Source organism: Nerophis ophidion, linkage group LG01, assembly GCF_033978795.1.
Source record: "Nerophis ophidion isolate RoL-2023_Sa linkage group LG01, RoL_Noph_v1.0, whole genome shotgun sequence".
Classification (NCBI taxonomy): domain Eukaryota; kingdom Metazoa; phylum Chordata; class Actinopteri; order Syngnathiformes; family Syngnathidae; genus Nerophis; species Nerophis ophidion.
Window position 1 is genome coordinate 39,489,768 of NC_084611.1, and position 26,441 is coordinate 39,516,208.

General features: G+C 42.9%; 3 protein-coding genes across 8 annotated transcripts in view; 1 reads left to right on the top strand and 2 right to left on the bottom strand.

Moving 5' to 3' along the window:
• Positions 1–136: 136 nt before the first annotated feature.
• Positions 137–9,202, bottom strand: LOC133554179 (mitochondrial translation release factor in rescue-like). Its single transcript, XM_061902625.1, has 2 exons — positions 8,779–9,202; positions 137–1,569 (listed from the first exon to the last, which is right to left on the bottom strand). The coding sequence occupies exons 1-2, from the start codon at positions 9,055–9,057 to the stop codon at positions 1,339–1,341; spliced, it is 510 nt and encodes a 169-aa protein (XP_061758609.1). The 5' UTR covers positions 9,058–9,202; the 3' UTR covers positions 137–1,338.
• A 2,896-nt stretch (positions 9,203–12,098) lies between these two features.
• LOC133554162 (uncharacterized) lies at positions 12,099–21,501 on the bottom strand. The gene is made up of 4 exons (XM_061902601.1): positions 20,965–21,501; positions 19,935–20,058; positions 18,488–18,567; positions 12,099–15,976 (listed from the first exon to the last, which is right to left on the bottom strand). The coding sequence occupies exons 1-4, from the start codon at positions 21,233–21,235 to the stop codon at positions 15,777–15,779; spliced, it is 675 nt and encodes a 224-aa protein (XP_061758585.1). The 5' UTR covers positions 21,236–21,501; the 3' UTR covers positions 12,099–15,776.
• The window catches only part of LOC133554076 (membrane-associated phosphatidylinositol transfer protein 2-like), a 183,902-nt gene continuing 178,366 nt past the window's right edge, over positions 20,906–26,441 (top strand). For 5 of the 6 annotated variants that reach the window (XM_061902462.1, XM_061902486.1, XM_061902478.1 and 2 more), the window contains exon 1: positions 20,906–21,514. The gene's annotated coding sequence lies outside the window, so the exon portion shown is untranslated. The remainder of the gene's footprint in view (positions 21,515–26,441) is intronic. The other variant, XM_061902494.1, reaches the window with a different exon arrangement.

Consider the following 26,441-nt stretch of genomic DNA (forward strand, 5'->3'; position numbering starts at 1 on the left):
TTAGCTCGGCTCCTCAAGTGCGGGCGACGACAGAATTATCCTCGGAAAACTCCCCCTCCCGTTCTGCTCCGTGGGTGATCTCTTTATCCCATCTCTGCCACCAGGAAGTGTTTTTGTATAAATAATACACTGGGTATTTAGAATTGGAACATGCTTTATTTCAGCCCGGTTGTTTACATAGCCAGCATAGGAGTGTTACTTCCTAAAAGGTCCGTCATATCCGTCCCAGCAAATAGTACGTCACTTTTTGTCACTTCTTCTGCAGCCGAGTAGTCGCAAGAAGGATCACTAGCGCCCATATTTCACACACGTAGCTACGGTATTGTGACGGTCTCAAGCCGTCGTCTTGTGGGTTCCCAGCACCACCAAGGAAGGACATGGCTTGAGCAGTTTGACTTTGTTTATTTTTCAATAAAACCTCTGCCAGGTCGCTCTTCCGCTCCTCTCCGCTTGCTCGCCGTCTCCTCGCCGCCATCTCCAGCGTGCCCTGCCTGTCTGTCAGACCGTCGGCTCCACCTCTCCACAGGTACCGGTATATTAATAAAACATAGCTGCTTACTGTTCTTTTTAACATACCGGTATTCAATTGCTTGGACCTTAAATCCTACTGAATAGCTCTTAATCTTCTTCCCTTTATATGATTTCAAATTACCGGTATTGAAATCAGCCTCCATTTTAAAAATGATGACATGGGAAGTGTCACTTGTGACGCCATGAGTTTGACCCGGCGGTAATACTAAGCATGCGCTAATTATTTTGCGAAGCGAGTTTGACCCGGCAGTAATTCAAGGCAGGCGCATACTATATGCCCTGTGGCAATTCAAGGAAATACGGTACGTATATATGAGATAGATTACCTCGACTTGGTCATTTAAAAAGCAGCTCGCCTGCAGAAAAAGTGTAGAGAACTCTGCTGTAGACAAAAGCTGTGAGTCTGTTTGCATTGAGCCCAATATTTTTCAAAGCAAATTATTGCATATCGTTCTAATGCGTGGCGCCTTGAGACAACAATATGTTGATGGACAGTCTAAAAGTAACATGTCTTCCTTCACTGGTTATTTTCGCAATTCTTTTATTATGCTAGACCCACTCGACGTCCATTGCATCCGGTCTCCCCTAGAGGAGGGTGGGTGGGGGTCAAACACATCTGTGGTCCTCCCTAAGGTTTCTCATAGTCATTCACATTGACATCCCACTGGGTTGTGGGTTTTCCTTGCCCTTATGTGGGATCTGAACTGAGGATGTCGTTGTGGCTTGTGCTGCCTTTGAGACACTTGTGATTTAGGGCTGTATAATAAACACTGATTGATGATTGATTGATGGATGGATGGATGGATTTTAAACAGTGTCGCTCCCAGGCTTGGCGTCAGCAACTAGGGCTGCTTTAAACAGTCTTTTTCTCCACAGGTTCTCATTGGCTTTCCTCCGTTTTTCTTGTTTTTTTACTTCAGACTCTTTCTTCTTCACAAGGATTTTGCTTTGCGCTCCTTTGTGAAAAACATCCAGTTTCTCTTGCATGATCTCCCGGGCTCGCTTTCGATTGATATCCACTGATCTGGTTTGATGGCACTGCGAGGGGGGAAATGGCATATATTATTTCATCAGATAACTCGACAAAGACAAGACTGCACTGCATACATTAGTGTATTGACAATACTTGTGTTGGAACATCTGAATTGTGTCTCTGTGAGATACTGTTTACTTTTTAAAAGGCAGAATCGTTGCTCCAGCTTTTGTATTGGATCTCATTGGATTGTGCATGTGTGGCATTAAGTTAGACTGACTATACGTCCTCTTTTCCCCGGACATGTCCTCTTTTGCAGGACTGTCCAGGGTGTCCGGGCGGGATTTCTTAAATGCTTCAAATGTCCGGCGTTTTGTGTCAAAGTTGCGTGTATTTTCAATGTGCGTACAGGGCTAAAAGGGGGTTAAAAACAGAACAAATTGTGAAGGTGTGCGCAGATAGCAACATTCTTGAGGGAGGGACATAGAGAGTGAGGTAGTGGATTGATTGTCAATCAATCCACTATCAATCCAGGTCACACTGAGGGCGGCCGTATAAACAACTTTAACGCTGTTACAAATATGCGCCACACTGTGAACCCACAACAAACAAGAATGACAAACACATTTCGGTAGAACCTGCGCACCGTAACACAACATAAACATAAACACAACATAACAAATACCCAGAAGCCCTTGCAGCACTAACTATTCCAGGATGCTACAATGTATGTTATTGCTACAATACGTCACATCAAATATTCCACTTTGGTGGAAGATTTGCATATTTTGTGTGTTTGCCATAAGAAAAAAAAAAAATTAGTTTGACTAAAAAGCGCGGAAAACAAACTAAACCATTTTGAAATGAGGGATAGATCTGAAGTAGATGTAGACTCCAGAGATTTCAATCAATCAATCAATGTTTATTTATATAGCCCCAAATCACAAATGTCTCAAAGGACTGCACAAATCATTACGACTACAACATCCTCGGAAGAACCCACAAAAGGGCAAGGAAAACTCACACCCAGTGGGCAGGGAGAATTCACATTCAGTGGGACGCCAGCGACAATGCTGACTATGAGAAACCTTGGAGAGGACCTCAGATGTGGGCAACCCCCCCCCCCTCTAGCGGACCGAAAGCAATGGATGTCAAGCGGGTCTAACATGATACTGTGAAAGTTCAATCCATAGTGGCTCCAAGACAGCAGTGAGAGTCCCGTCTACAGGAAACCATCTCAAGCGGATCAGCAGCGTAGAGATGTCCCCAACCGATACAGGCGAGCGGTCCATCCTGGGTCCCGACGAGCGGTCCATCCTGGGTCTCGACTCTGGACAGCCAGTACTTCATCCATGGTCATCGGACCGGACCCCCTCCACAAGGGAGGGGGGGACATAGGAGAAAGAAAAGAAGCGGCAGATCAACTGGTCTAAAAAGGAGGTCTATTTAAAGGCTAGAGTATACAGATGAGTTTTAAGATGAGACTTAAATGCTTCTACTGAGGTAGCATCTCGAACTGTTACCGGGAGGGCATTCCAGAGTATTGGAGCCCGAACGGAAAACGCTCTATAGCCCGCAGACTTTTTTTGAGCTCTAGGAATCACTAATAAGCCGGAGTCTTTTGAACGCAGATTTCTTGCCGGGACATACGGTACAATACAATCGGCAAGATAGGCTGGAGCTAGACCGTGTAGTATTTTATACGTAAGTAGTAAAACCTTAAAGTCACATCTTAAGTGCACAGGAAGCCAGTGCAGGTGAGCCAGTACAGGCGTAATATGATCAAACTTTCTTGTTCTTGTCAAAAGTCTAGCAGCCGCATTTTGTACCAACTGTAATCTTTTAATGCTAGACATTGGGAGACCCGAAAATAATACGTTACAGTAATCGAGACGAGACGTAACAAACGCATGGATAATGATCTCGGCGTCTTTAGTGGACAAAATGGAGCGAATTTTAGCGATATTACGGAGATGAAAGAAGGCCGTTTTAGTAACGCTTTTAATGTGTGACTCAAAGGAGAGAGTTGGGTCGAAGATAATACCCAGATTTTTTACAGAGTCACCTTGTTTTATTATTTGGTTGTCAAATGTTAAAGTTGTATTATTAAATAGAGGTCGGTGTCTAGCAGGACCGATAATCAGCATTTCCGTTTTTTTGGCATTAAGTTGCAAAAAGTTAGCGGACATCCATTGTTTAATTTCATTAAGACACGCTTCCAACTGACTACAGTCCGGCGTGTTGGTCAGCTTTAGGGGCATGTAAAGTTGGGTGTCATCAGCATAACAGTGAAAGCTAATACCGTATTTGCGTATGACGTCACCTAGCGGCAGCATGTAGATGCTGAAGAGTACAGGGCCAAGGACCGAACCCTGGGGAACTCCACACGTTACCTTAACATAGTCCGAGGTCACACTGTTATAGGAGATTTAAGCGTTAGATATAAAATGTATGTATGCCCTGGCACACCATTATCATCATTTCATGACCCAAGCAATACACTTTTATACTGAAATAAATATACCTACAACTTATTAAATAAAAACATAGAAAAAACTACGAGCAGCGGTAACGTTTAGATCAGGCCTGGGCAATTATTTTGACTTGAGGGACACTTTTAGAGAAAAAAAATGTGTCTGTGGGCCGGTATATCTATTTTTAGGAACACTAATACAAAACCTCACAATAATGTCTGATTGAATGCCAAAATCCAGGTGGCGGGTCTCTCATTTAGAGATAGGGTGAGAAGCTCTGCCATCCGGGATGTATTTTTATAGTGGTTTTATAAGTTGACTTGTTATCATTATTTTATATTGATTATTGATATCATCATGTCCGAATCCATAGTTCTCGCTTGGAAAAGGGTGGAGTGCCATCTCCGGGTTGGGGAGGAGACCCTGCCCCAAGTGGAGGAGTTCAAGTACCTCGGAGTCTTGTTCACAAGTGGATGGTGAGATCGACAGGCGGGTCGGCGCGGCGTCTTCAGTAATGCGGACGCCGTATCAATCCGTTGGGGTGAAGAAAGAGCTAAGCCGGAAGGCAAAGCTCTCAATTTACCGGTCGAGCTACGTTCCCATCTTCACCTATGGTCACGAGCTTTGGGTCATGACCAAAAGGACAAGATCACGGGTACAAGCGGCCCAAATGAGTTTCCTCCGTCGGGTGGCGGGGCTCTCCCTTAGAGATAGGGTGAGAAGCTCTGTCATCCGGGAAACACTCAAACTAAAACCACTGCTCCTCCACATGGAGAGGAGCCAGATGAGGTGGTTCCAGCATCTGGTCAGGATGCCACCCGAACGCCTCCCTAGGGAGGTGTTTAGGGCACGTCCCACCGTTAGGGGGGCACGGGGAAGACCCAGGACATGTTGGGAAGACTATGTCTCCCGGCTGGCCTGGGAATGCTTCGGAATTCCCCGGGAAGAGCTGGACGAAGAGGCTGGGGAGAGAAAAGTCTGGGCTTCCCTGCTTAGGCTGCTGCCCCCGCGACCCAACCTTGGATAAGCGGAAGAAGCTCGATGGATGAATGAATGCCTAAAACGTTATGACAGACCGCCTTAAAAAACGTAATGTAATTTTACATTTTTCTATGAAGGATAAAACACTGAATATTGACAAAATATGAATGTCACACCCTTTTTCCATCGACATATTTTAAAATCAAGTGAAACGCAACAAAAATGCAACAGTGAAATATGAACGAAGGGTACAAAATAAACCCACCTACAATCTGACACATCTGATACATCACTAAGCTTTAGAACTTTGTTGTGAAAATCTCCTTCCCCGTCTGTGGAAACGCTTCCCACCCACACTGCTTGGCGGCTCGTCTGAGCTGCTGTGACGTAGATTACCATAGTGACTAATTGGATGACCATAGTAACTAATTGGATGACCTTAGTAACTCATTGGATTACCATAGTAACTAATTAGATTACCATAGTAACTAATTTGATGACCATAGTAACTGGTATATCATGCAAAACCGCAGATTCCAACCATTGAAGTACTTGGTACAGTTGAAGACATACGGTCATTAGAAAACATCACCTATCCATCCATCCATCTATTCATTTTCTACCGCTTGTCCCGTTCGGGGTCGCTGGAGCCAAACTCAGCTGCATTTGGGCGGAAGGCGGTGTACACCCTGGACAAGTCACCACCTTATCGCAGAAAACATCACTGCACATCATAATGGCAGCTACAGTTTCCATCTTAAACATCTAAAAAATTATATTTGGAATGTCCGGTGGGCCAGATTGAAAAGCTTAACTGGTCTGGTTTGAATCCATGAAGGAAAGATGAAAGTGAATGAATTTTTATAACTAAATACATTTACATATGCATACAAATGTGATTTATTTTTATATTATTTCTTTTAATGAATTAAAAGCCTACTGAAATGAGATTTTCTTATTTAAACAGTATCATGTTAGACCCGCTCGACATCCATTGCTTTTGGTCCCCTAGAGGGGGGGGGTTGCCCACATCTGAGGTCCTCTCCAAGGTGTTTCATAGTCTGCATTGTCACTGGCGTCCCACTGGATGTGAATTCTCCCTGCCCACTGGGTGTGAGTTTTCCTTGCCCTTTTGTGGGTTCTTCCGAGGATGTTGTAGTCGTAATGATTTGTGCAGTCCTTTGAGACATTTGTGATTTGGGGCTATATAAATAAACATTGATTGATTGATTGATTGATTTAAACGGGGATAGCAGGTCCATTCTATGTGCCTTACTTGATCATTTCGCGATATTGCCATATTTTTGCTGAAAGTTTTATAGAGAACATCGACGATAAAGTTCGCAACTTTTGGTGCTGATAAAAAAGCAGATGATGTGCGCGTGACGTCACGGGTTGTGGAGCTTCTCACATCCTCACATTGTTTACAATCATGGCCACCAGCAGCGAGAGCAATTCAGACCGAGAAAGCAACGATTTCCCCATTAATTTGAGCGAGGATGAAAGATTTGTGGATGAGGAAAGTGAGAGTGAAGGACTAGAGAAAAAAAAAAAAAAAACATTTACTAGGATAATTCTGGAAAATCCCATATCTGCTTATTTTGTTACTAGTGTTTTAGTGAGATTATATGGTCGTACCTGTACAACCTGAAAGTTGGCCCCGCACCTTTCTTCAGCACCAGTCGACGGGTGGTGGCGATGCCCATCTCTGCCCTTCGCAAGGGACACTCTTCGAAACACCATCTTTCGAAAGGATCGCTGCACAATAAACTGTACTTTGTGTGTGTGGTCCAATCCAACCGTGTTTGCTTGACCGCTCTGTTCCATAGTAAAGCTTCACCGTCATCTTTCGGGAATGTAAACAATGAAACACCGGCTGTGTTTGTGTGGCTAAAGGCGGCCGCACTACACCGCTTCCCACCTACAGCTTTCTTCTTTAACGTCTCCATTATTCATTGAACAAATTGCAAAAGATTCAGCAACACAGATGTCCAGAATACTGTGGAATTATGTGATGAAAACAGACAACTTATAGCTGGGAACGGTGCTGGAACAAAATGTCGTCACGCGCACTCATCATCCTACCGCGACGTTTCAGCAGGATACTTTGGCTCAAAATTTAAAATTGCAAATTGGTAAACTAACCCGGCCGTATTGGCATGTGTTGGAATGTTAATATTTCATCATTGATATATAAACTACCAGACTGCGTGATCGGTGGTAGTGGGTTTCAGTAGGCCTTTAAGTAACGTTTATGACAACCTTTTTTCCAAAACACAGTATATAATGTGAGATATAACAGGATAATGCATACGTTTATCATTTGTTTTCAAAAAGCTTACAAAAAAGTGGGACCCCAAAAATTTACTGGGGGATCCCGTTTTTATGACTCGATGGGGTACCTTTGACCCCATTTTGAAAGTTCCTAACCCCAACACTGCTGTCAACATAGGAGAAAAATGCTTTGTTTATATAAATATATTTATAAAGCAAGTTCAAGTATCATTGGCAAATTCTCACCTAGTCCCGCATATATGTGTCCTCTTTTTGGGATTTCAGAATATGGTCAGCATAATTAAGTTGTCAAAATTAAATTAGGGTGCAGCATTTAGTGCGGTCACAAACATCATGTGGTGTGAAATGAAGACTTAGGGAAAGGTAAAAAAAAAACATGAAAACACTGGAACTTTAGGAACACTAAAGGCTTACTGAAACCCACTACTACCGACCACGCAGTCAGATAGTTTATACATCAATGATAAAATATTAACATTGCAACACATGCCAATACGGCCGGTTTAGTTTACTAAATTACAATTTTAAATTTCCCGCAAAGTTTCTTGTTGAAAACATTGCGGTATGATGACGCTTATGTTGACGCGTACTTGTGACGTTGTTGGTTGGAGCGGACATTTTATCCTAGCAACACTCACGGCTAAAAGTCGTCCGATTTAATCGCATAATTACACAGGATTCTAAACATTTGTGTTGCTGAATCTTTTGCAATTTGTTCAATTAATAATGGAGATTATAAAGAAGAATGCTGTTGGTGGAACACGGTGGATTGCAGCTGACTTTGGCAACACAAACACAGCCGGTGTTTCTTTAGTTGTTGTGAAGCTTTAATATGGAACAGAGCGTTTAAGCGACCATGGTTCTCTACCACATGTCAACCGGCAGGTTTCGGTGAGAAAATTGTGGTAATAAGTCGGCTCTTACCGGAGATATGAACGGAGCATGCGTCCTCCTGGAAGAGGCAGCTGCGACTTTCTTGGCTCCTACGTGGCTTCTATCAGAGACACTGGCGGTCACCACACCCCTCCGACTTCCAGGTATGACTTTATAATCTCACTAAAACTCTAGTAACACAATAAGCAGATAAGGGATTTTCCAGAATTCTCCCAGTAAATGTGTCTAATAAAATCTGAATAGCTCCCACTGCCCTCGTTTTTTTTCCCCCTTCTAGTCCTTCACTCTCACTATCCTCATCCACGAATCTTTCATCCTCCCTCAAATTAATGGGGAAATCGTCGCTTTCTCGGTCCGAATCACTCTCGCTGCTGGTGGCCATTATTATAAACAATGTGAGGAGCCCTACAACCCGTGACGTCACGCGCACATCGTCTGCTACTTCCGGTACAGGCAAGGCTTTTTTTATTAGCGATCAAAAGTTGCGAACTTTATCGTCGATGTTCTCTACTAAATCCTTTCAGCAAAAATATGGCAATATTGCGAAATGATCAAGTATGACGCATAGAATGGACCTGCTATCCCCGTTTAAATAAGAAAATCTCATTTCAGTTAACAAGTAAAACGAACCTTGACCACAAGCCCAGAAGGGATGTGTTTGAGCACGACGCAGTTGCTGGTTTTGTTAGTGGCCTGACCACCGGGTCCAGATCCCCGGACAAACTGCTCCTCCAGCTCGCTTTCGTCCAAGACGGGGAGGTCGATAATCAGCTCCTTCTTGCCGGCGACCAACAGCCATGGGAGCCCGGCCGGAGGCAAGGAGGGGAGCCCGACACAACTCTTCCGCCACATGGCTCGACTCAGTAAACTGTTGTACACGTAGCACAAAAACGGGGAAAGTCGCGACATATTTTAAGTACGTCTTTTACAAATGTTTAAAATAGACCCGAGCTAAATAAAACACAGCTTTTAACTCTCCTTGGAAATAGCTATTTGGGTTAGCCGTGTTTACATCCGCAATATTTTCTTCTTCGTTGACAAAACGCCATACAGTATTTGTATAGAGGAACTGTCGCCCCCTGTGGTAACTAGATAGATAGATAGCTAGATAGATAGATAGATAGTACTTTATTGCAGTGTCTTTGGAAGTGTGAGGAAGCCAGAGTACCCTGAGGGAACCCACGCAGTCACGGGGAGGACATGCAAACTCCACACAGAAAGATCCCGAGCCCGGGATTGAACCCTGACCACTCAGGACGTTAGTATTGTGAGGCAGACGCACAAACCCCTCTTCTACCGTGAAGCCAAAAATGGATGGATGGATGGATGAATGAATGCTAAAGGCCGCTTTAATTTGCCCAGATGTGGTCTATGGTACGACTCGGTTGGGGTTTGATCTCACAACCTACCAATCTCAGGGCGGACACTCTAAGCACTAGGCCACTGAGCAGGTCATATTTTTAGAATATTGAAAAAAAATCTCACGTGCCCTTTGGCATGCCTTCAAGTACCCCCAGGGGTACGCGTACCCCAATTTGAGAACCACAGCTTTATTGATTCCTTCAGGAAAATTAAAATTCCAGCAACAGTGTACAGAGTTGAGATCAATTTAAAAAGTAAATTATGAGGGTATATATGGTAACAAAATAGAAAAATATTATAAAAAGAATAAAATGAAAAAGCAACAATGGGAATAAAAATATAACAGTAAAATAAGAATATAACAAGAGAAACTAGGCAGTAGTGACCATGTTATGAAAAAGTGTTGCACTGTTGTTGTTTTGCATCCCCTGTCATCCTAGTAGTCCCCGACCCCCTCCCCAGAGAGGAGTTGTACAGTCTAATGACGTGTGGGACAAAGGAGTTTTTGAGTCTATTAGTCTAGCACTGAACAGGCTCCTCTGGCTACTGATAACGGTATGCAGATGGTGACTGGCATCATCCAGGATGCTCACTAGTTTTTCCCCAGTCCTCTTCTCTGCCACCGTCACCAGTGAGTCCAGTTTTATTCCGATCTTAGAACCGGCCCGCCTGATCAGTTTCTCCAGTCTGGAGCTGTCCTTAGTCGTACTGCCCCCACAGCACACTACCATGTAGAACAGAACACTGGCAATCACAGACTGGTAGTACATCTACAAGAGTTTTTTGTACAGATGTTGAAGGAGCGCAGCCTACTGAGGAAGTGCAGCCTGCTTTGTACTTTCCTGTACAGGTGGTCCGTGTTAACAGTACAGTCCAGCTTATTGTCCTGGACTGGACTGTTTGACTAGACGAACTGCATCATATGTTGACTTGATCAGACCTGGGCAAATTAAGGCCCGGGGGCCACATGCAGCCCGTTGAGTTTTTCAATCTGGCCCGCTGGACATTCCCAAATAATTTTTTTTAGATATTTAAATGGAAAGTGTAGCTGCCATTATGATGTGCAGTCATGTTTTCTAACGACCGTAAGTCGTGAACTAACAAACTAACTTGAACAAAGTATTTCAATGGTTGGAATCTGCGCTTATGGATGATATACCAGTTACTATGGTCATCTAATTAGTTACTTGCTTAGCTTCTTGTTTGGGCCTTAGTATTCCCTGAGGAACATAGGCCGCCGACGAAAACCTTCCATCCATTCCGGTCTTGTGCCCTTCGGTCGAGTTGTTGCCATGACAGCCCCTCAGCCCTCATCTCCTGTTCCGTACTTCTTCTCCAGGTTTTTCTTGGTCTCCCTCTGTTTCTTTTTCCCTGTGGGTTCCATGTTAGTGCCTGTTTGGTGATTGATTTATTGGTTTTTTTGAGTATGTGGCCTATCCAGCTACACTTATTTCTCCCAATTTGCAGTGCCACTGATTCTTGTTTGGTGAGTTCCCACAGGTTGGCATTGGTGATGGTGTCTGGCCAGTAGACTCCTAGGACCCGACGGAGGTAACGGTTTACGAGTGTCTGAAGTTTAGTGAGTATGCTATTGGTGGTTTTCCATGTTTCTGATCCGTACAGCAGGATGGATTTGACATTTGAGTTAAATATTTTCAGTTTGGTTTTGAGAGAAATGTTTTTTGCTCTCTATATTTTGTTTAGCATGTTTAATGATGTTCTTGCTTTCCCTATTCTGGATTTGACATCTTCATCTGCCCCTCCATTTACACTGATTATGCTCCCCAAGTATGTAAAACTGACTACCTCCTCTAATTGATTATGGTCCATTGTTATTTGTGTATTGTTCTTGTTAATGATACACATGACCTTTGTTTTTTGTGAATTGATCTTAAGCCCAAGAAATGCAGCAGCTCTTTGTAGTTTGTGTGACTTGTCCTGCATCTGTTGGTGAGTGCGAGCCAGGAGAGCTAGATCGTCTGCAAAGTCTAGGTCCTCCAGTTGTTCAGTAGTTCTCCACTGTATGCCGGTTTTTCTGGTTTTGGTTGTTTGGTTCATGGTCCAGTCAATACAGAGGAGGAAAAGGAAAGGCGAGAGCAGACATCCTTTCCGCACCCCAGTCAGGACTTCGAAGGTCTCCGATGGGCATCCGTCATGTAGGACACGACATCGCATCCCTTGGTAAGTGCTCTTGATGATGTTGATGAGCTTCGGTGGGATGCCATAGTGATGCCACAGTGTCTCACAGTCGACAATGTCAAACGCCTTTTAAAGTCTATGAAATGTATATATACCGGTGAGTTCCATTCCATGGATTGTTCTATTATAATCCTAAGGGAAGCAATTTGGTCAGCACAAGATCTTCCATTTCTGAAACCAGCCTGGTTTTCCCTCAGTTGTGAATCAACCAATTTCCGCATCCTTTCTAGTAGTATGTGGTTGAGCACCTTCCCTGGCGTTGAGAGGAGCATAATTCCCCTGTACTTTTTACACTTCCTGAGGTCTGTCACACGTACGGCAGCGCACTTGTTGCGCGGAGTTGCCACCTCTTGGATGCACACGACCAGACAGGCAGGAGTGCAGGTAAGAATTTGATTTTAATATAATAAAACAAAAGAACACTGGTACAAAATCACAAAATAAAGCGCGTGGCTACGCACGGAAGCTAACGCTAAACTTAGCAGGATACAAAAAGGTCCAAAACGGTGATGTGCCGAACGCACAAGAAGCTAAGACGGGACTTAACACAAACAAAGCAGAGATAAGCAAAGAATACATACGTTGCGTGTTGCATAAAGCAAACAATGGACCGAGAACGAACTAAGGAATCAGGTGGGCCTAAATGCACAAATAATAATTGCCATCAGGTGTGCGACAAAGGCATAGCAGCTGGGACAAATAAGAAACCATGGAAACAATATGCAACAAGAAGTGCACAAACACAGAAATCGGCCGAGTCTAGAACTAAACATGATCAACAACATATAAACGGCGAAACAATAAACGATCCGAGTAGCGGATTGTGACAAGGTCTCCTTTCTTGGGAATCTTTATGATGTTGTCGCCTCTCCAGTCTGATGGGATTTTCTTCCTCCCAGATAGGTTGCATAAGATGGTAAAGCATGCTGGAGGATGTTTCGATATCTGTTTTGAGAACTTCTGCTGGTAGCTCATCTGGGCCTTCTGCCTTTCCTGCTCTCGGCTTTGATGGCCTTCCTGATTTCCAGTTTGGTAGGGGGGTTGCAGTTTATTTCAAGCATGATTGGAGCTGGTGGAATATCTGCAGTCAGTTGAGGGAGCTCTCTGTTGAGTAGGTCTTGAAAGTGATCAGTCCATCTCTGGAGTTGATCTTTGGTTGTGAGGAGTGTACCATTTGTGTCTTTAATATGCATTTGGGCTTGTTTAAATTTGCCGGTGAGCATCTTTGTGGTTAGATAGAGTTCTTTCAGATTATTCTTTCCTGCTGCTTCCTCTGCCTGCTGTGCTAAATCCTCGATGTACTTCTTTTGGTCCCTTCTGACACTCTTCTTCACATCCTTGTTTGTACTACTTCATATTCTCTTTGTGCTGCTGCCTTTCTTGCTCTCGTTCTGCATCTGTTAACTACCTCCTTTTTTACCTTCTCTCACTAACTTTCTTGTGGGTTTCTGTGGATAGCCAAGGTTTGTTTGTGGACTTTTATCCCTACCACTTCTGCACAGGTCTCCTTCCATGTAGTCTTCAAACCTTCCCAAATCCCTTCTACAGTTCCTGGTGCATATGTGTTGTCTGGTTCTGTAGTGCTTGAAACCGGTTGTGTAATGTGACTTGGTATAGTTCCAAGGTGCCTATATATTGGAATTGTTGTATGTTGAATTTGATCCTCCCTCCTCCTTGTTTAATGCAATTCAATTTCAACTGGAACCTTGCTGTGACTTGGTGGTGGTCAGATGCAGCGTCAGCTCCTCTTCTCGCTCTGACATAAAGCAGTGAGCGCCTGAATTTCCGGCTAATGCAGATGTGATCAATCTGGTTTTCAGTTGTGTGGTTGGCAGAAACCAATGTTGCTTTGTGGATGTCCTTGTGTGGGAAAATGGAACCTTCAATAACCAAGCTGTTGTTTGCACATACTGTAGCAAACCTTTCACCGTTTACATTCATTGTTCCAAGCCCTTGCGTTCCCATTATCAGATCATAGCCATTGTTATTTCCTCCTATTTTCTCATTCATGTCCCCTATTAAGACCATGACAATTAGTTACTATGGTCATGTAATTAGTTACTATCCATCCATCCATTTTCAACCGCTTATTCCCTTTGGGGCCGCGGGGGTCGCTGGTGCCTATCTCAGCTACAATTGGGCGGAAGGCGGGGTACACCCTAGACAAGTCGCTACCTCATCACAGGGCCAACACAGATAGACAGACAACATTCACACACTAGGGACCATTTAGTGTTGCCAATCAACCTATCCCCAGGTGCATGTCTTTGGAGGATGCAGGGAGCCGGAGTACCTGCAGGGAACCCACGCAGTCACGGGGAGAACATGCAAACTCCACACAGAAAGATCCCGAGCCCGGGATTGAACCCAGGACTACTCAGGACCTTTGTCCACTAACCCCACTTCCCCCGTGCTGCCCCACATAGGACCAAAAATACAAAAAACAAATCTGTCTGGAGCTGCAAAAAAATGAAAATCTGTGTATAGTGTAAGTCTTATAGTGAAGGCAAGTGTCTATATTACCTATAATAGCTTATTATAAAAATGACTGTGTCGCAGGCCGAAGCAAATCTTCGTTGACAGAGATGTTGAAATTTTATATATTTATTTTACACTTTTTTTTTTACAACATTAGAAACCATTAGTAAATCAGTGACTACTCAGAAGGTGAGATAACTCCTGGAAATGAGTTGCTCAGATTGGCCAAAGGTATAGGTGTGTGTGTCCAAGTCAAATGGTAAATGGTTGTACTTGTATAGCGCTTTTCTACCCCTTTTTAAGGAGCCCAAAGCGCTTTGACAGTATTTCCACTTTCACCCATTCACACACACATTCACACACTGATGGTGGGAGCTGCCATGCAAGGCGCTAACCAGGGCCCATCAGGAGCAAGGGTGAAGTGTCTTGCTCAAGGACACAACGGACATGACTTGGATGGTAGAAGGTGGGGATTGAACCAGAAACCCTCAGATTGCTGGCACGGCCACTCCCAAAATCCCCACGCCGTCCCCAGTTAAAGGAATTGGCAGGCTGTTTTCTTTTAATAGATTTATTACAATCTTTGGCAAGCTAGGTAATGTTTGCTGTGGTCTGGAACGAACAGATGTTTATTGGGATAAGGTAAACATTTGTTCAGTATTTTAAGATAAAAGTGTTTGATTGGTAGGTAGGTAGGTCTTTATTGTGAGGCATTAAAAGCCACAAAATGCAACGGGTCAATCAGACCCACAAACGCTGGCTGAGTAACAACAATGTGAACATTATTACGGGGGGTCATGTGCATTTCAATAAATTTTAATATTAAACACAATTCATTTCAGGAGTTTAATTCCCACCAAGAAATCAATTAAAGGTTCAGGAAGTTTTTACTTTTCAAACCAGCTATTCTATATTTTTGAACAATTTCACTTCCCCCACTGTTATAATATGAATGCGGGATGTTCATTAACTGTAAGATATAATCATATACATTGTTAAAAAATAAAACAATTTATTCTTGAAATATTTATTTATGTCTGTAGTCCAGGCCGAGTCCTTGGTTCTTGCCCGGAAAAGGGTAGAGTGCCATCTCCGGGTTGGGGAGGAGATCTTGCCCCAAGTGGAGGAGTTCAAGTTCCTTGGAGTCTTGTTAACTAGTGAGGGAAGAGTGGATGGTGAGATCGACAGGTGGATCGGTGCGACGTCTTCAGTAATGTGGACGCTGTATCGATCCGTTGCGGTGAAGAAGGAACTGAGCCGGAAGGCAAAGCTCTCAATTTACCAGTCGATCTACATTCCGATCCTCACCTATGGTCATGAGTTTAGGATTATGACCAAAAGGACAAGGATTATGACCAAAAGGACAAGATCACGGGTACATGCTGCAGAAATGAGCTTCCTCCGCCGGGTGGCGGGGCTCTCCCTTAATGATAGGGTAAGAAGCTCTGTCATCCGGGGGAACTTATGGAATCTTAACTACTGAAATACATTACTTTTTCAAATATATTTGTGAACGACTCTTGCGGTCATCGTGTTGGTTACGTGAACCACCCAGGAAGGACATCGCTTTTCAGCACAGGTTTGACTCTTTATTTTTCAATGAAGCTTGAGTGTCGGTCGGGTCGCTCTTTTAGCTCCTCCTCCGCTGCTCGTTCCGGTCTGCTTTTCAGCTGCCGTGTCGTCGTCTTCGCCTGTGCTGTTCTCTGTCGCTCTATGCTCGCTCTCCTGCAGTGCTGCGGACACTCCGCCTCCTTTTTCTTGATCTTCCCTCCTTCTGCCCTCTTATACTCTGCAAGGAGATAGGTAGATTCATCACCAGTGTGTGAGCCACGCACTTGATCTCGATTGCGACGGCGTCGCTCCCGTCATGCCCCGCCTCTCCGTTCCGCCGCATTCTCCGCCTCCTTGCCGCCATCTTGAGCAGAGCTATAGCTTGCCCTGCCCCGCCGTCAGCCCGTCGGCTCCGCCTTTCCACAATATTCTATCAGGATGGACCTATATGAGGTATGGATTGGGATTTTATGCAAATAATTTTGTCATAATAGGGGATGTAAAGTCATTCATCACATTGAAGCTGTCGTAGGAACAAGGTTGTATTTTTGCGACGATATACAATTGAGAATTAGATTACACATGTATTTGAACCTAATTCTCAATTGTATATCGTCGCAAAATATAACCTTGTTCCAACCTTGAGAACTAGATTACACATGTATTTTAACCTGGGCTTCACGGTGGAAGAGGGGTTAGTGTGTCTGCCTCACAATACGAAGGTCCTGAGTAGTCTGGGGTTCAATCCCGGGCTCGGGATCTTTCTGTGTGGAGTTTGCATGTCCTCCTCGTGAATGCGTGGGTTCCCTCCGGGTACTCCGGCTTCCTCCCACCTCCAAAGACATGCACCTGGGGATAGGTTGATTGGCAACACTAAATGGTCCCTAGTGTGTGAATGTGAGTGTGAATGTTGTCTGTCTATCTTGCAATGAAGTGGCGACTTGTCCAGGGTGTAGCCCGCCTTCCGCCCGATTGTAGCTGAGATAGGCCCCAACGTCCCCCACAACCCCAAAGGGGAATAAGCGGTAGAAATGGATGGATGGATGGATGGATGGATGGATTTTAACCTACAAACCCCAATTCCATATGAGTTAGGAAATTGTTAGATGTGAATATAAACGGAATACAATGATTTGCAAATCATTTTCAACCCATATTCAGTTGAATATGCTACAAACAAAACATATTTGATGTTCAAACTGATAAACATTTTTTTTCGTACAAATAATAATTAACTTTAGAATTTGATGCCAGCAACACGTGACAAAGAAGTTGGGAAAGGTGTTAATAAATACTGATAAAGCTGAGAAATGCTCATCAAACACTTATTTGGAACATCCCACAGGTGTGCAGGCTAATTGGGAACAGGTGGGTGCCATGATTGGGTATAAAAGCAGCTTCTATGAAATCCTAAGTAATTCACAAACCGGGATGGGGCGAGGCTGACCAATTTGTAATCAAATTGTCGAACAGTTTTATAACAACATTTCTCAACGAGCTATTGTAAGGAATTTAGGGATTTTACCGTCTACGGTCCGTAAAATCATCAAAAGGTTCAGAGAATCTGGAGAAATCCCAGCACGTAAGCGATATTACAGACATTTGACCCCTCAGGCGGTACTGCATCAAAAACTCACATCACTGTGTAAAGGATATCACCACATGGGCTCAGGAACACTTTATAAAACCACTGTCTGTAACTACAATTGGTCGCAAAGTCTGTAAGTGCAAGTTAAAGCTCTACTATGCAAAGTGAAAGCCATTTAACAACAACACCAAGGAGCGCCGCTGGTTTCGCTGAGTCCAAGTTCATCTAAGATGGACTGATGCAAAGTGGAAAAGTGTTCTGTGGTCTGACGAGTCCACATTTCAAATTATATTTGTAAACTGTGGAAGTGATGTCTTCCGGAACAAAAATGAAAATAACCATCCGGATTGTTATAGGCGCAAAGTTCAAAAGCCAGCATCTGTGATGGTATGGGGGTGTATTAGTGCCCAAGGCATGGTTAACTTACACATCTGTGAAGGCACTATTAACGCTGAATGGTCCATACAGGTTTTGGAGCAACATATGTTGTCATCCAAGCAACGTTATCATGGACGCCTTTGCTTATTTCAGCAAGACAATGCCAAGCCACGTGTTACAACAGCGTGGTTTTGTAGTAAAAGAGTGTGGGTACTTTCCTGGCCCGCCTGCAGTCCAGACCTGTCTCCCATCGGAAATGTGTGCCGCATTATGAAGCGTAAGATACGACAGCGGAAACCCCGGACTGTTGAACGACTAAAGCTCTACATAAAACAAGAATAAGAAATAATTCCACTTTCAAAGCTTCAACAATTAGTTTACTCAGTTCCCAAACGTTTATTAAGTGTTGTTAAAAGAAAAGGTGATGTAACAGTGGTGAACATGCCCTTTCCCAACTACTTTGGCACATGTTGCAGCCATGAAATTCTAAGGTAATTATTATTTGGAAAAAAAAAAAAAAGTTTATGAGTTTGAACATCAAATATCTTGTCTTTGTAGTGCATTCAATTGAATACAGGTTGAAAAAGATTTGCAAATCATTGTATTCCGTTTATATTTACATCTAACACAATTTCCCAACTCATATGGAAACGGGGTTTGTAGATTATCCACCGTATTACATTTTATTGAACTACTTATATTCACTTGTTATACAGTAGGTAAGTAGTTCGATTGCTGTGATCAGCAAGTTGTCTACCTAGTCATGTAATGTATGTGTTTTACCAGTAGAGGGTGACCTTCTGCTTCCGTTGACCAATTCTGTCAAGTTGGGAGAAGTAAGCAGGGTATCGGAAGTTCTGCACCTATTATGGCGCCATAAAGGGGGAAAGGCTCGGATTAGAGCCAGTCAAAAATAATTTTGTACATTTATGAATTGTCCTATAACAGGGGTCACCAACGCGGTGCCCGGGCACCAGGTAGCCCGTAAGGACCAGATGAGTCGGCCGCTGGCCTGTTCTAAAAATAGCTCAAATAGCAGCACTTACCAGTGAGCTGCCTCTATTTTTTTAAATTGTATTTATTTACTAGCAAGCTGGTCTCGCCTTGCTCGACATTTTTAATCCTAAGAGAGACAAAACTCAAATAGAATTTGAAAATCCAAGAAACTATTTCAAAGACTTGGTCTTCACTTGTTTAAATGAATTCATTTATTTTTTTACTTTGGTTCTTATAACTTTCAGAAAGATAATTTTAGAGAAAAAATACAACCTTAAAAATGATTTTAGGATTTTTAAACACATATATCTTTTTACCTTTTAAATTCCTTCCTCTTTCCTGACAATTTAAATCAATGTTCAAGTATTTTTTTTCATTGTAAAGAATAATGAATACATTTTAATTTAATTCTTCATTTTAGCTTCTGTTTTTCGACGAAGAATGTTTGTGAAATATTTCTTCAAACTTGTTATGATTTAAATTCAAAGAGATTGTAGCTGAGATAGGCGCCAGCGCCCCCCGTGACCACAAAAGGGAATAAGCGGTAGAAATGGATGGATGGAAGATTATTCTGGCAAATCTAGAAAATCTGTAGAATCAAATTTAAATCTTATTTCAAAGTTTTTTTAATTTCTTTTTAACATTTTTGCTCTGGAAAATCTAGAAGAAATAATTTGTCTTTGTTGGAAATATATTTTGGTCCAATTTGTTATATATTCTAACAAAGTGCACATTGGATTTTAAAGGCCTACCGAAATGAGATTATTTTATTTAAACGGGGATAGCAGGTCCAATCTATGTGTCATACTTAATCACTTCGCGATATTGCCATATTTTTGCTGAAAGGATTTAGTAGAGAACATCGACGATAAAGTTCGCAACTTTTGGTGGCTAATAAAAAAGCCTTGCCTTTACCGGAAGTAGCAGACGATGACATCACCGGTGTTAGGGCTCCTCACATCCTCACATTGTTTATAATGTGAGCCTCCAGCAGCGAGCTATTCGGACCGAGAAAGTGACAATTTCCCCAGTATTTTGAGCGAGGATGAAAGATTTTTGGATGAGGAAATTTAGAGTGAATGACTAGGAAATAAATAAATAAATAAAAATAAAGTTAAAAAATAACTTGCATTGGGAGTGATTCTAATGTTTTTAGACACATTTACTAGGATAATTTTGGGAAATCCCTTATCTTTCTATTGTGTTGCTAGTGTTTTAGTGAGTTAAATAGTACCTGGTAGTCGGAGGGGTGTGTCCACGGGTGTGTTGATGCCAGTCTCTGAGAGAAGTCACAAAGCTGCAGCAGGACAGAAGCTCCGCTGATCTCCGTCCGGTAAGAGGCGACTTTTCACCGAAACCTGCCGGTTGACAAGTGGTCGGGATCCATGTTCGCTTGACCGCTCAAATCCATAGTAAAGCTTCACCTCCGGGAATTTTAAACAAGGAAACACCGTGGGTTTGTGTGGCTAAAGGCTGAAGCTTCCCACCTCCATCTTTCTACTTTGACTTCTCCATTATTAATTGAACAAATTGCAAAAGATTCAGCAACACAGATGTCCAAAATACTGTGTAATTGCGCAATGAAAAGAGACGACTTTTAGCCGTAAGTGGTGCTGGGCTAATATGTCCCCTCCAACTAATAACGTCACAAACACGCGTCATCATTCCGCGACGGTTTCAACAGGAAACTGCACGGGAAATTTAAAATTGTAATTTAGTAAACTAAAAAGGCCGTATTGGCATGTGTTGCAATGTTAATATTTCATCATTGATATATAAACTATCAGACTGCGTGGTCGGTAGTAGTGGGTTTCAGTAGGCCTTTAACATGTCATCAAAAATATATATTTATTGTGAGAAATCATTAAGATAAGTGTTTCCAAAAAGATAGATGTCATTAATTATTAATAATGACATAGATTCCAAAGTAAATTGATCAAATTGGCTATTTCTGGCAATTCATTTAAGTGTGTATCAAACTGGTATCTCTTCGCATTAATCAGTATCTAAGAAGTAGCTCTCGGTTTCAAAAAGGTTGGTGACCCCTGGATTAGAGCCAGTCAAAAATAATTTTCTACATTTATGATCTGTGCTAAAACAACCTTATTCCGACATATCGTACTATCCAAACGACAGCCTTAGTTCTTAAATTTCTGACTTTTATTGCGACAGGGTAACCGGAACAACCACCGGATGTCTTCTCCTAACTTGACACTCTGACGTTCTTGTAAGGACTGTAAAGTCTCGCATTGCTTCAGACTTACGGATTGACAACTTAACGATGGCGGACCCACTTCGGCGCCGCCGCCTCCTCCCTACGTCGTCATGTGTCGCCCGCCCTTCGACCTCCACACTTCGGCGGTGCTTCACCTGAGCACCAGAGACGGGTGGTGTTTCCCGGATGAGCCTGAGCCGCCAACTCCCGCCCAAACCGCTGCTAGCGAATTCAAGGGCATTTTTGTTGGGTGTTTTAGCTAACTTCCGCCCGTACTGAAGACGGGGCGCTTGTGAGAGTGTGATTGACATGTCTCGCATACACACTGGATGGTGGTGACGACGACGGCGGCGACGATGTTTGTGGACGCGTCATTTGTTGGCGTTGAATCCGGGCCGAGGATCCAAACACTCGGTGTCGTCAAGGAAATCGCTTGCTGACTTATATTTCACCGGGGTGCGCTCGTATCACTCATGGCCTTCTTTGTGGACCTCGCCGGGTGGGCGGTGGCTCCTGCTTGACCCCTGAGAACCCTCCTCGTCCCCGCCTATACAAAGTGGACGAACTTTGACTTTTTAGGCTGGCAGGGTGCATCGCAGGTACGTGACGACATTTGCAAAACATCACTTTTGTCATGAGTAAATAGAGTGCTGCTGCCATGTTGCTAGGTAACTAAAGGCCTACTGAAATGAGATGTTCTTATTTAACGGGGATAGCAGGTCCATTCTATGTGTCATACTTGACCATTTCGCGATATTGCAAATTTTTGCTGAAAGGATTTAGTAGAGAACATCGACGATAAAGTTTGCAACTTTTGGTCGCTAATAAAAAAGCCTTGCTTGTACCGGAAGTAGCAGACGATGTGCGCGTGACGTCACAGGTTGTGGAGCTCCTCACATTGTCAACAATCATGGGCACCAGCAGCGAGAGCGATTCTGACCGAGAAAGTGACAATTTCCCCATTAATTTGAGCGAGGATGAAAGATTCGTGGATGAGAATAGTGAGACTGAAGGACTAGAGAAAAAAAAGAATAAAAATAGACAGGGCAGTGGGAGCGATTCAGATGTTAATAGACACATTTACTAGGATAATTTTGGAAAATCCCTTATCTGCTTATTGTGTTAATAGTGTTTTAGTGAGATTATATAGTCGTGCCTGAAAGTCGGAGGGGTGTGGCCACGGGTGAGGTGACCGCCAGTGTCTCTGAGGGAAGCCACGTTTCTCGACGAGGCGAGGTGAAGGCAGCCGGTCGGGCCAGGCTGAGCTTTTTCCCCCCTCCTCCATGGTGGAAGCATCCCTTGTTCGGGGGCAGCCGGTCGGAGGAGGCAAGAGAGTCTGCAGCTGCCTCTTTGACAGGTGCACAAGGAACGACGCAAGCTCCGCTCATGTCCACGGTAAGAGCCGACTTGTTACCACAGTTTTCTCACCGAAACATGCCGGTTGACATGTGGTAGTGAACCATGTTCGCTTAACCGCTCTGTTCCATGGTAAAGCTTCACCTTCGGGAATGTAAACACGGAAACACCGGCTGTGTTTGTGTTGCTAAAGGCAGCCGCAATTAGGGTTGGGTATCGTTTGAATTCAAACGATTCCGATTCTTTGTTTCGATTCCGATTCCTGACGATTCTCGATTCCGATTCTTCTTGTACCATGCCGGGATCAATTTGTTTGCCAGGTAGTCCCTGGAAGGTGGTATGCATTTTGGGTTGAGAGTTTTCACCATATCCCTGCAAACATGAAAAAAACATGTAATGTTGCTGTTACTGTTTAGCCCAGTATCAATTAGCTTAGCTCTAACATTATTGCTTAACTAACCTAAATGTTGGAGATTCCACCTCTGAAAAGGGATGCAGTCTTTTGACTATGTGTGCAGTGACCTTTCTGTGGCACTCTTCCGTCTGTGTTACCGACATCTTCCCCATTGCCGCTACGGTGAACGGAGTATGCTGAGCACATCGCGGAGCCTGGCTAGCAGGTTGTAAATTGTCTATGAAAAAATATGCGGGCTAATTTGTTAGCTGCCTCAACGTTGCACAAAACACATTATTTATTGCATATATATTGTTTTACTTACCGGATTCGGACTGCAGTGCAGTCACCGAGGTGCCAGGCTGGGTGTCGGAGCCGGAGCCAGAGGAAGAGGCAGAGGAGGACGGTCGGCGCAGCGCGTCTAAGACGGGATACGCATTTATTTGTAGTCCATGAACTCGGAGCTGCTTCATCATGTTCGACGTGCACCCCCCTAAGCACGAAACAGTCCTGTCACACGTGTTACATTTTGCCGATATTTCATTTTTTTTAGTAAAATAAAGCCGCACTTTCGACCGCCGATGCCCGCTATCTGCTTGGCTGACTCGCTCGGCTACATAGGCTCGGCTATGCTAACACTTCCGGCGGTGGGCGCTTCTTCGTTGGTATTCAGCGGCTTCTTCTTCCAGTTGGCAGACTTATTTTTTTTCCCGGTCGGTGGACTGGGTATCGAAACTAGGAATCGAAATTTAAACTTTTGAACGAGTCCGGGAGAATCGAAAAGTTAGTCCCGGTTCCAATCGATACTCGATACCCAACCCTAGCCGCAATACACCGCTTCCCACCTACATCATTCTTATTTGACGTCTCCATTATTAATAGAACAAATTGCAAAAGATTCAGCAACACAGATGTCCAGAATACTGTGTAATTATGCGATTAAAGCAGACGACTTATAGCTGTGATCGGGCTGGAACAAAATGTCCGCTACAATCCGTAAAGTCACGCGCAGGCGTCATCATACGTGTCATCATACCGCGACATTTTCAACAGGATACTTCGCGCAGAATTTAAAATTGCAATTTAGTAAACTAAAAAGGCCGTATTGGCATGTGTTGCAATGTTAAGATTTCATCATTGATATATAAACTATCAGACTGCGTGGTCGGTAGTATTGGGTTTCAGTAGGCCTTAAGTAAGTGGTGGGTTTACTCTCGTTCAAAGGCACCTTTTGTGTTATTCACAACTTAGAAGCATGAACCAAGATCATGCTCAGTCAGTGGCTTTTTCCCACAGCCAGGGTGCGTGAACTCTCTGCAGTCTAGTCCCAACCCAACACTCTGGCATGGCTGCATTCTTTTCTTCCTGCTTTTAATCTCATCTAATGAACATTTGTTGGCATAAATCCATGTACAAAAGTGTACTTACTGTAGCAGACAAGGAAAATAATTAAAATATACAAGGTAATGTAAACAGCAAAGCCGTAAACTCCAAAATATCAGAATAAAGTCGTGAGAGAATAAAGAAAAACAGTTACAATGTTAAAAGTCAGAATATTCCCAGACAAAAAAGGGATCATTCATTAATAATAATAATAATAACGGATTAGATTTATATCGCACTTTTCTATTATTAGATACTCAAAGCGCTCACAGAGAAGTGGGAACCCATCATTCATTCACACCTAGTGGTGGTAAGCTACATCTGTAGCCACAGCTGCCCTGGGGTAGACTGACGTGGGTGCCAGTTTGTCCTTACGGACCCTCCGACCACCACCAATCATTCATTCATCATCTATTCACCAGTGTGAGCGACACCGGGGGCAAGGATGAAGTGTCCTGCCCAAGGACACAACGGCAGCGACTTTGATGTCAATAGGTGGGAAGTGAACCTGCAACCCTCAGGTTTCTGGCACGGCCGCTCTACCCACTACGCCATGCCGCTCCCTAAAGCATTTGTTTGCATCAATCCATGTACAAAGGTGTACTTATTGTAGCACACAAGGAAATTAATTAAAAATATACAAGGTAATGTAGACATCAAAGCCATAAACTCCAGAATATCAGAATAAAGTCCTGAGAGAATAAAGAAAAAACATTTACAATGGCAGGCTGTTTTCTTTTAATAGATTTGCATGTCTTTGGAGGTGGGAGGGGCCTATCCCCAGGTGCATGTCTTTGGAGGTGGGAGGGGCTTATCCCCAGTAGCATGTCTTTGGATGTAGGAGGGGCCTATCCCCAGGTGCATGTCTTTGGAGGTGGGAGGAAGCCGGAGTACCCGGAGGGAACCACGCAGTCACGGGGAGGACATGCAAACTCCACACAGAAAGATCCAGAGTGCAGGATCGAACCCAGGACCTTCGTATTGTGAGGCAGACGCACTAACCAAAATAGCAGAATAAATTTGTGAGAGACTAAAGAAAAACAGTTACAATGTTAAAAGTCAGAATATTCCCAGACAAAAAAGGTATCATTTATTAGCATTTGTTGGCATCAATCCATGTACAAAGGTGTACTTACTGTAGCACACAAGGAAATTAATTAAAATATACAAGGTACTGTAGACATCAAAGCTGTAAACTCCAAAATATCAGAATAAAGTCGAGATGAATAAAATAAAAATGGTTACTATGTTAACAGTCAGCATATTCCCAGACAAATAAGTTATCATTTATTAGAATGCATTTAATTATATCATAAAAAGAAAATGTTTCCGCAATCATCACAATTTAGGAAGGAAGTGATAATGTTGCAAATCTGAAGTTGTATATAACTAGCATTGTAGGAAATATTACAAATTCCATTGTTTTAAAATCCAGAAAAAATAAAGAGTCTGGGTAAATAAATAAATAAAGTAATAATATTTGGAGATTTCAAAGTAGTATTTGTGCAGGTCTAAAAGATATATTGTCGTAATAGTGCATGTAAATGTAATCACACAAAAATTGTAGAAGGTACTAATATCTTGAAAAAATCATACTATTAAAACATGAAAACATGCACTGTTTTTACAGGAATAAAGGGGTTATGGAGGGGAAATGTATATGTGTATGTATATGTTTTTATATATATATATATATATATATATATATATATATGTTTATATGGTTATATGTGTGCATTAGGGGTGTAACGGTACACAAACATTTCGGTTCAGTACGTACCTCGGTTTAGAGGTCACGGTTCGGTTCATTTTCGGTACAGTAAGAAAACAACAAAATATAAATTTTTTGGTTATTTCTTTACCAAATTTGTAAACAATGGCTTTATCCTTTCAACATTGGGAACACTATAATAATTCTGCCCACGTTAATCCACATTTAACTGCCCCAAGTTGTTGCTTTGATTCAATAAAATGACAAAACCTTTCTTCTACATATAAAAAGTGCAACATTAAACAGTTTCAAGTCAATTCATCAGGCTTCATCTTGACTTTTATTATGTAAATGTTATATTTGTATCAGCATGTGATAGCATGGACCCTGCCATTCAAAACTAGGCTGCTACATTACTAATGATTATTGTAACTATAGCTGAAAAAATAGTACAACAGCAATAGTGAAGTGAAGTGAATTATATTTATATAGCGCTTTTCTCTAGCGACTCAAAGCGCTTTACATAGTGAAACCCAATATCTAAGTTACATTTAAACCAGTGTGGGTGGCACTGGGAGCAGGTGGGTAAAGTGCCTTGCCCAGGGACTCAACGGCAGTGACTAGGATGGCGGAAGCGGGAATCGAACCTGCAACCCTCAAGTTGCTGGCACGGCCACTCTAC